The sequence below is a fragment of the Peromyscus eremicus genome, chromosome 1, assembly GCF_949786415.1.
Source record: "Peromyscus eremicus chromosome 1, PerEre_H2_v1, whole genome shotgun sequence".
Classification (NCBI taxonomy): Eukaryota; Metazoa; Chordata; class Mammalia; order Rodentia; family Cricetidae; genus Peromyscus; species Peromyscus eremicus.
This window is the reverse complement of record NC_081416.1, coordinates 22,352,078-22,362,168: the sequence shown is the minus strand read 5'-3', so window position 1 is coordinate 22,362,168 and position 10,091 is coordinate 22,352,078. Positions and strand designations below refer to the sequence as shown.

Sequence of the window (10,091 nt, the reverse complement as noted above, 5' to 3'; positions counted from 1 at the left end):
GCATAGCTTGAGCATATATGATCTCAAAGCCTGCCTCCATGGTGATACATTTCCTCCAACAAGGCCACAGCTACTCCAACAAGGCCATTTGGTCCAAGAATTCAAACACATGAGTCAATGGGGGTCATTCCTAATCAAACCACCACATTCGACTCCGTGGCCTGCATAGGCTTGTAGCCATACCATAATTCAGAAATGCATTCAGTTCAACTTCAAAAGTCCACATAGTCAATAACAGTCTTAGCCCTGTTTAAAAGCCCAAAATTCAAAGTCTCTCTTAAGATTCCTCTAATCTCTTAACTATAATCCCCTGTAAAATCAAAATCAAAATGCAGATCACATACTTCCCACATATAATGGCACAAAATATACATTACCTTTCCAAAATGTAAGGAAGGGGGCATAGTGAGGAAATAGTGGACCAAAGCTAGACTGAAAACGAGCTGAGCAAACTCCAAACACTGAATCTCCATGTCTGACATCAAAGCATTCTTCAGATCTCCAACTCATTTCAGATTTGTTGAGTGCAACACACTTGTTTTTCTGGGGCTGGTTCCACTCCATTAGCAGCTTTTCTCAGGAAGGATCTCATGACTGGCATCTCCAAAACTTTAGGGTCTCTAAGGTAATCCAGGCTTCACCTTCACAGGTAGAAGGGAACTAGTTTCCTATGGACCTAAATTTCCAGCCCTTTGTGGAGATGAGCAACAACATACCCTTTTCAGTAATTGCTTCTCAGCTGAAATTAGGACATTATTGTCAGGGCCTGGGAAGACTCAAATCCTGGTTAAAGGCTGGGACAGGGCAGAGTACATCTGACTTGCCCAAGTTCTGTTTGAACACCTGGGGCTAGTGTAGCTTTCCCAAGTCTGGAATGCTGGCCCGATGCTGGGGCTCAAGCAGGCAGGAAATTTCAGCAGAAGCATCTGGGTTACATTGGTTTTCAGCAAGTTTAGGACTTGCTGATTCCAGAGAACCTCCTGAAGTTGATGTGTTTGGAGCAGTTTGCAGTCTTTATTAGACTGGAAATCTGCTGAGACAAATACAGACTATGGATATTGACTTTATCTTGGGTGCACATTTGACACTTCCAGGCCTGTGGTCCTGGTAATTGGGGGCATGAAAGAAGTCCCAAGATCATGGGGAAGACCATATTTCCTGCCACAATGATAATGGACTAAACCTCTGGACCTATAATCCAGCCCCAATGAAATGTTTTTCTTTATAAGAGAGGCTATGATCATGGTGTCTCTACAGCAATAAAACCCTAACAAAGACAGAAGTTAGTACCAGGAGTGGAACATTGTTGTTCTGACCATGTTCTTGTTTGGAGGAATTTGGTCTTTGGGACTTGGGGTTAGGAAAGCAGTGGAGTGCTTCAAGCACTGCTTAATGGGCCATATTAGTAGGAGCATGGAAGACAGTGGTACTAAGGGTGACTTGAACTGTGGGGGTCTGGATCAAGAAGTTTCAGAGGATAAAAATGTAAATATGTTGCCTAGTGATGCTGTGATATTTTGATGAAGAATGTGGCCATTTTTTGCCCTTGTCTGAAGAGTCTGCCTGAGGCTAAAGTGAAGAGATTTGGATTAATTCTGTTGGCAGAGGAAATCTTAAAATAGCCTAACATTGACTCAGTCACATGGTTACTAGTGTTCACTCTCATGAAGATTTATAATGAAAAGTATTAAGCTGAGGAAGTAAAAAATATAAAATGTGCAGATTGAGGATCAAAGGGGCACCAGAAAGTGCAAAAGCACTAAGTCCTGTGTTCAAGGAGATAATTTGTCTCTGTGCTTTATCCAACCTTGGTCTCAACAATTCTCTCTCATATAAACCCTCCTCATTCTCGCTAATTGGACTCCCAGAGATCCACCTGGGGCCTAGTCATGGATCTCTGCATCCAGATCCCTCAGTAGTTGGATGAGGTTTCTAGCACGACAATTAGGGTGTTTGGCCATCCCATCACCAGAGTAGGTCAGTTCGGACTGTCTCTCGACCATTGCCAGCAGTCTGTTGTGGGGGTATCTTTGTGGATTTCTGTGGGCCTCTCTAGCACTTTGTTTCTTCCTATTCTCATGTGGTCTTCATTTACCATGGTCTCCTATTCCTTGTTCTCCCTCTCTGTTGTTGATCCAGCTGGGATCTCCCACTCACCCAAGCTCTCTTTCCCTCGACCCTCGCCCTTCACTACCCCCACTCATGTCCAGGCTGTTCATGTAGATCTCACTCCATTTCTCTGTCATTGGGTGATCCCTGTGTCTTTCTTGGGGTCCTGTTTTCCAGGTCGCCTCCCTGGTGATGTGAGTAGCAGTCCAGTCATCCTTGTTCCACATCTAGTATCCTGTTATGAGTGAGTACATACCATGTTTGTCTTTCTGAGTCTGGGATACCTCACTCAGGATGATTTTTTCTAGATCCATCCATTTGTCTGCAAACCTCATGATGTCATTGTTTTTCTCTGCTGAGTAGTATTCCATTGTGTATATGTACCACATTTTGTTTATCCATTCTTCAGTTGAAGGGCATCCAGGTTGTTTCCATGTTCTGGCTATTACAAACAATGCTGATATGAACATAGCTGAACAAGTGCTCTTGTGGTGTGCTTGAGCATTTCTTGGGTATATGCCCAAGAGTGGTATAGCTGGATCTTGGGGGAGATGGATTCCCAATTTTCTAAGAAATTGCCATATTGATTTCCAAAGTGGTTGTACAAGCTTGCATTCCCACCAGCAGTGGAGGAGAGTTCCCCTAGCTCCACATCCTCTCCAGCATAAGGTGTCTTCAGTGTTTTTGATCTTAGCCATTCTGACAGGCGTAAGGTGGTATCTCAGAGTTGTTTTGATTTGCATTTCCCTGATGATTAGGGAGGTTGAGCAATTCCTTAAATGTCTTTCAGCCATTTGAGTTTCCTCTGTTGAGAATTCTCTGTTTAGTTCTATAGCCCATTTCTTAATTGGACTGTTGGGCATTTTGATGTCTAATTTCTTGAGTTCCTTATATATTCTGGATATCAGTCCTCTGTCAGATGTGGGGTTGGTGAAGATCTTTTCCCATTCTGTAGGCTGTCGCTTTGCTTTGTTGACCGTATCCTTTGCCCTACAAAAGCTTCTCAGTTTCAAGAGGTCCCATTGATTGATTGTTTCTCTCAGTGTCTGTGCTACTGGTGTTCTATTTAGAAAGTGGTCTCCTATGCCAATGCGTTCAAGACTACTTCCTACTTTCTCTTCTAGCAGGTTCAGAGTAGCTGGATTTATGTTGAGGTCCTTGATCCACTTGGACTTAAGTTTTGTGCACGGTGATAGATATGGATCTATTTGCAGCCTTCTACATGTTGATATCCAGTTTTGCCAGCACCATTTGTTGAAGATGCTTTCTTTTTTCCATTGTGACTTTTGGCTTCTTTGTCAAAAATTATTTGTTCATAGGTGTGCGGATTAATGTCAGAGTCTTCAATTCGATTCCATTGGTCCACATATCGGTTTTTATGCCAGTACCAAGCAGTTTTTATTACTGTAGCTCTATAGTACAGCTTGAAGTCAGGGATCATGATGCCTCCAGAGGTTGTGTTATTGTATAGGATTCTTTTGGCTATCCTGGGTTTTTTGTTTTTCCATATGAAGTTGAGTATTATTCTTTCCAGGTCTGTGAAGAATTGTGTTGGTATTTTGATGGGGATTGCATTGAATCTGTAGATTGCTTTTGGTAAGATTGCCATTTTTACTATGTTAGTTCTGCCTATTCATGAGCATGGGAGATCTTTCCATTTTATGACATCTTCTTCAATTTCTTTTTTCAGGGACTTAAAGTTCTTGTCATATAGGTCCTTCACTTGCTTGGTTAGTGTTACCCCCAGGTATTTTATGTCATTTGTGGCTATAGTAAAGGGTGATGTATCTCTGATTTCCTTCTCCGCTTTTTTGTCCATTGTATATAGGAGGGCTACTGATTTTTTTGAGTTGATTTTGTATCCTGCTATGTTGCTGAAGGTGTTTATAAGTTGTATCAGTTCCTTGGTGGAATCTTTGGGGTTGCTCAAGTATACTATCATGTCATCTGCAAATAGGGAAAGCTTGACTTCTTCCTTTCCAATTTGTATCCCCTTAATCTCCTTATGTTGTCTTATTGCTCTGGCTAGAACTTCAAGTACTATATTGAATAAGTATGGGGAGAGCGGACAGCCTTGCCTCGTTCCTGATTTTAGTGGAATTGCTTTGAGTTTCTCTCCATTTAATTTGATGTTGGCTGTTGGCATGCTGTAAATTGCCTTTATTATGTTTAGGTATGTTCCCTGTATTCCTGATCGCTCCAAGACCTTTATCATGAAGGGGTGTTGGATTTTGTCAAATGCCTTTTCAGCATCTAGTGAGATGATCATGTGGTTTTTTTCTTTGAGTTTGTTTATATGGTGTATCACATTGACAGACTTTCGTATGTTGAACCATCCTTGCATCCCTGGAATGAATCCTACTTGATCATGGTGGATAATTGTTTTGATGTGTTCTTGGAGTCTGTTTGCCAGTATTTTATTGAGTATTTTTGCATCAATATTCATGAGGGAGATCGGTCTGTAGTTCTCTTTCTTTGTTGTATCCTTGTTTGGTTGGGGAATCAGGGTAATTGTAGCCTCATAGAAGGAGTTTGGTAATGTTCCTTCTGTTTCTATTGTGTGGAACAATTTAGAGAGTATTGGTATTAACTCTTCTTTGAAGATCTGGTAGAATTCTGCACTGAAACCATCTGGTCCTGGGCTTTTTTTGGTTGGGAGACTTTTAATGACTGTTTCTATTTCGTTAGGGGTTATTGGACTATTTAAATAGTTTATCTGGTCTTGATTTAATTTAAGTATGTGGTACCTATCCAGAAAATTATCCATTTCTTTTAGGTTTTCCAGTTTTGTGGAATAGAGGTTTTTGAAGTATGACCTGATGATTCTCTGGATTTCCTCAATGTCTGTTGTTATGTCCCCCTTTTCATTTCTGATTTTGTTGATTTGGATGTTCTCTCTCTGTCTTTTTGTTAGTTTGGATAAGGGCTTGTCTATCTTGTTGATTTTCTCAAAGAACCAACTCTTTGTTTCATTAATTTTTTGTATTGTTCTCTTTGTTTCTATTTTATTGATTTCAGCTCTCACTTTGATAATTTCCTGGCATCTATTTTTTCCTGGGAGACTTTGCTTCTTCCTGTTCTAGAACTTTCAGGTTTGCTGTTAAATCACTAGTGTGAGATTTCTCCAGCTTATTTATGTGGGCGTTTAGTGCTATGAATTTCCCTCTTAGTACTGCTTTCATAGTGTACCATAGGTTTGGATATGTGGTGTCTTCATTTTCGTTGATCTCTAGGAAGTCTTTAATTTCTTTCTTTATTTCTTCCTTAACCCATTGGTGATTCAGTTGGGTACTGTTCAGTTTCCATGAGATTGTAGGTTTTCTGTAGTTTTTGTTGTTGTTGAAATCCAACTTTAGACCATGGTGGTCTGATAGAACACAGGAGGTTATTCCAATTGTTTTGTATCTGTTTAGATTTGTTTTGTGACCAAGTATGTGGTCGATTTTAGAGAAGGTTCCATGGGGTGCTGAGAAGAAGGTATATTCTTTTTTGTTAGGATGGAATGTTCTGTAGATGTCGATTAAGTCCATTTGAGTCATGACATCAGTTAAGTCCTTTATTTCTCTGTTAAGTTTCAATTTGGGAGATCTGTCCAGTGGTGAAAGTGGGGTGTTGAGGTCTCCCACTATTAATGTGTGGGGTTTTATATGTGATTTAAGCTTTAATAATGTTTCTTTTACATATGTGGGTGCCCTTGTGTTTGGGGCATAAATGTTCAGAATTGAGACTTCATCTTGGTGGATCTTTCCTGTGATGAGTATGTAATGCCCTTCTTGATCTCTTTTGATTGATTTTAGTTTGAAATCTATTTTGCTGGATATCAGGATGGCTACACCTGCTTGTTTCTTAAGACCGTTTGATTGGAAAGTCTTTTCCCAGCCTTTTATTTTTAGGTAGTATCTATCTTTGAATTTGAGATGTGTTTCTTGTATGCAGCAGAAAGATGGGTCCTGCTTTCATATCCATTCTGTAAGCCTATGTCTTTTTATAGGTGAATTAAGTCCATTGATATTGAGGGATATTAATGTCCAGTGATTGTTCATTCCTGTTATTTTTGGTTGTCATGTGTGTGTACTTTTCTTCATTGGGGTTTACTGCTGTGGCTTTATCTATTGCCTGTGTTTTCGAGGGTGTATCTGACTTCCTTAGGTTGGAATTTTCCTTCTAGTGCTTTCTGTAGGGCTGGGTTTGTGGATAAATATTGTTTAAATCTGGCTTTGTCATGGAATGTCTTGTTCACTCCATCTATGATGATTGAAAGTTTTGCTGGGTATATTAGTCTAGGCTGACATCCATGGTCTCTTAGTGTCTGCATTACATCTGTCCAGGTCCTTCTGGCTTTCAAAGTCTCCATGGAGAAATCGGGTGTTATTCTGATAGGTTTGCCTTTATATGTCACTTGGCCTTTTTCCTTTGCTGCTCTTAATATTCTCTCTTTATTCTGTACGTTTAATTGTTTAATTATTATGTGGCGAGGGGACTTTTTTTGGGGGTCTAGTCTGTTTGGTGTTCTATAGGCTTCCTGTATCTTCATAGGCATTTCCTTCTTTAAGTTGGGAAAGTTTTCTTCTATGATCTTGTTGAATATATTTTCTGTGCCCTTGAGTTGGTATTCTTCTCCTTCTTCTACCCCTATTATTCGTAGGTTTGGTCTTTTCATGGTGTCCCAAATTTCTTGGACATTTTGGGTCATGACTTTGTTGGCTTTAGTGTTTTCTTTGACTGATGAATCTATTTCTTCTATTGTATCTTCAATGCTAGAGATTCTCTCTTCCATCTCTTGCATTCTGTTGATTATACTTGCATCTGAAGTTCCCAATCGTTTTCTCAGATTTTCTATTTCCAGCATTCCCTCTGTTTGTGTCTTCTTCATTTTTTCTATTTCCCTTTTCAGGTCTTGGACTGTTTCCTTCATTTTTTTCATTGATTTTTCTTGATTTTCTTTCAGTATTTTATTGTTCTCTTCCAGGACTTTATTGATTTCTTCTAATTTTTTTGCCCTTTCCTCTAGTTGTTTACAGTGTTCTTCACATTTTTTTGTCTTTTCCTCTACACGAGCCTCTAGCTTCTTCATGATGACATTCATAAGGCTATTTTCTTCTGCTTCTTCCAATTTCTGATGTTCAGGTCTAGGTGTTGGAGGAGGGCTAGGGCCTGGTGATGGTGTATTGCTATTCATTTTGTTGTATGTGTTTCTGCCTTGACGTCTGCCCATCTCCTTGTGGTTCATTCTTGGCCTTATCCACACACTTGGTTCAGACAGAGCTGACAGATTCAGGAAGTCTCTCTCTCTTGTACAGATGGGAGCTCTCTTGTCCAAATTGGAAGTCCGGGGCAGGATGGGAGCTCTTGTTCAGAAGGGAAGTCTGGGGGAGGATGGGAGCTCTCCTCTCTCTCTCTCTCTCTCTCTCTCTATCTATCTATCTATCTCTATCTCTATCTCTATCTCTCTCTCTCTCCTCCAGACGGGAAGTCCAGGGCAAGATGGGAGCTGGGGGCCAGCCTCTAAGTCTCAAGAAGAGGCTTGGGGCTCGGGCGGATGGGTGTAGGGGCAGGGTGTGGAGACTGGAGGGTCTGCCAGGGGTCTTGGAGAAGGGGATCCTTCCCGGTGGGGCTAGAAGGGAACCTGCCTGGTGGCCAGAACCTGGGGCCAAGTTGGACAGGTCTTCCCCGGAGTGGCTGGTGCCCAGGGATGGGGTCGGGGGCAAGTTAGGGTACTCACCTGTGCTTCAGAAGGGAAGTCCAGGGCAAGACGGGAGCTGGGAGCTGGGGGCCGGCCTTTAAGTCTCAGGAAGAGGCTTGGGGCTCAGGCAGATGGCATGGGGGCAGGGTGTGGAGACTGCAGGGTCTGCCAGGGGTCTTGGAGAAGGGGATCCTTCCCGGTGGGGCTAGAAGGGGAACCTGCCCGGTGACCAGAACCTGGGGCCAAGTTGGGCAGGTCTTCCCCAGAGTGGCTGGTGCCCAGGGATCTGAAAATGTTTTTATCAAGAACATGCAGAAGATACACGTGACTGTGAATTTTTTTATTTATCTGTTTTTCGTGGTAGGAATTTATCTGTTTTACATGAAATCCATGTTAATAGCTTAGGTTTAGATTCATGTGAGTTACCAGGAATATTAACAGTGTTATAGAGAATATACAATGGCAGATATATATATGCAGTGACTTCAGAGACTGCAAAAAAGAGAACTGATGTCCCTGGGCAATGAGAGAACAGAAGCTGTGAGAAGGGGGAAGGACACAGTGTCCCCTGCTGGGAAAGTGGTAAGTGTAGGCCTTGGGGTGATTTCATAAACGAATACAACAGGCATCTGATCTTCAAGCAGGAATGAAGCAGAGCTGGAAAGGGAGAGGCACTGAAGCAAAACCATTGACCACTGGGGTCGTATTGATGTCCTTTGGATGAACCAGAGACTTCAGCTTGAAGTTCTATAAAATGGTGGTCAGGAACAGAAAAAGCTCCATGCGAGCCAGGCCCTCTCCTGCACAACTCCGTTTTCCTGGAGGGAAAAGAGACAAAAAAAAGGTAGCCATGCCTTGTACATAAGTGAGTATGAGATGCCCTGTGTTTGTAACTGGATGGGTGGTTAGATGTATGGATGAATAGTTAAGCAAATAGACAACAGTGGGTAACATTTAAGTAACATAAAGTCTTAAGAAATGAATCATACAAAAGTCCTTATCAGCTTGGTTGCTCATATCTGTCATCAGAATATCTGTGAGACTGAAGGATGGTTTATGAGCTTGTTATCAAAATAGCCTCAGCACACATACTGCATGTATGAAGAGTCAATATTTATGACAAGCATCCTGGTTGGTGGAGCATCAGGAAACTGTGTGATCACCTTATGGTGTGATGCCAGATCTACAAGGATTCCATGATCTCATGTGATCTAATACTTTCCTGCATTCTGAACTAAGAGAAAACATCCTGCTTCAGTAGTTCATTATTTTTTAAATAAGTAATCATGTGTATACTGTGTGGGACAATGAGCATGTCAAAGTCAGTTTTCCAGAGAGCCCAGAAGATTGCTCCTGATGTCTTGGAATTAGAGATATAGATGATTGTCAGCTGCCCAAGATGGGTGCTGGGCATTGGACTCAGGTCTGTTGTAATGGCAGCAAGTTATCTTAACTGGCTAGCCATCTCTCCAGCCCATCCTTACCAGTGAAAACATGGCCTCCCCCAGCCAAAATTCCAGCAAGGACTGGGAATGTGCTCACACTGTCTCACCTCCAACTGAGGAGCAATTAGCTGTTTATAGCTATTAAGAGACAGAGAATAAGTTTTCATCATGGATGTGGTTTCAGGTGTGTTATCAATGCTTGTGAGAATGTCATTGATCCTTGAATTTACTAGAAGCGAAGAGTGTAATCAGTAGGTTAAAAATAGAGTAGATGAAGATGGGAGAGAGAGTGCTTCTGGGAGTAATGCAAAGAGTGGAAGGAAGTAGTGTGCGTGGCTTTCATCAAAAGAGATTGGACACATGTATGAAAATCAAAAACAAATAAAACCATATCTTAAAACGGCAAGCATTTCTTTTCCTGTTCTGTCGAGTTCTTTGAAGCAGGTAGAAAGTAATCAATTAATGCCACCACGCTCTCATAAAAACCAGAGAGGTAACAGAAATCAATAAACAAAACACCCATCCAACAAAGACAAAATGAGGTGTCAGCACCTACTAGTATAGTCTTCTCAGTATGCCTAGATGCCAGTTTAAAATCACATCCAATAGCAACCAGTACAATATGTCTCCACCAGAGTCCAGCAACCTTACCACAACAGAACTGAATATTCCAACATAGCTGAAGCACTGGAAAAAGATCTCAAAACAGCCTGTTTGCATATAACAGGCTCTTATATGCAAACACACTGGGGAAAAAAAGACATTGTTTTCAACAAAATGATGCTTGTCAAACTAGATGGCTGGCTGTATGCAGAAAAATCCAAATAGTTCCATACTTACTACCTTGCATAAAC

The 10,091-nt window shown here is 41.4% G+C and overlaps 1 protein-coding gene across 8 annotated transcripts in view; it reads right to left on the bottom strand.

The window, feature by feature from the left end:
• Nucleotides 1–8,539: 8,539 nt before the first annotated feature.
• LOC131896067 (cytochrome P450 2C29-like) overlaps nt 8,540–10,091 on the bottom strand; it is a 60,353-nt gene continuing 58,801 nt past the window's right edge. For all 8 annotated transcript variants that reach the window (XM_059246653.1, XM_059246673.1, XM_059246693.1 and 5 more), the window contains one exon: nt 8,540–8,610. In XM_059246653.1, the coding sequence (XP_059102636.1) occupies nt 8,540–8,610 (71 nt within the window). The remainder of the gene's footprint in view (nt 8,611–10,091) is intronic.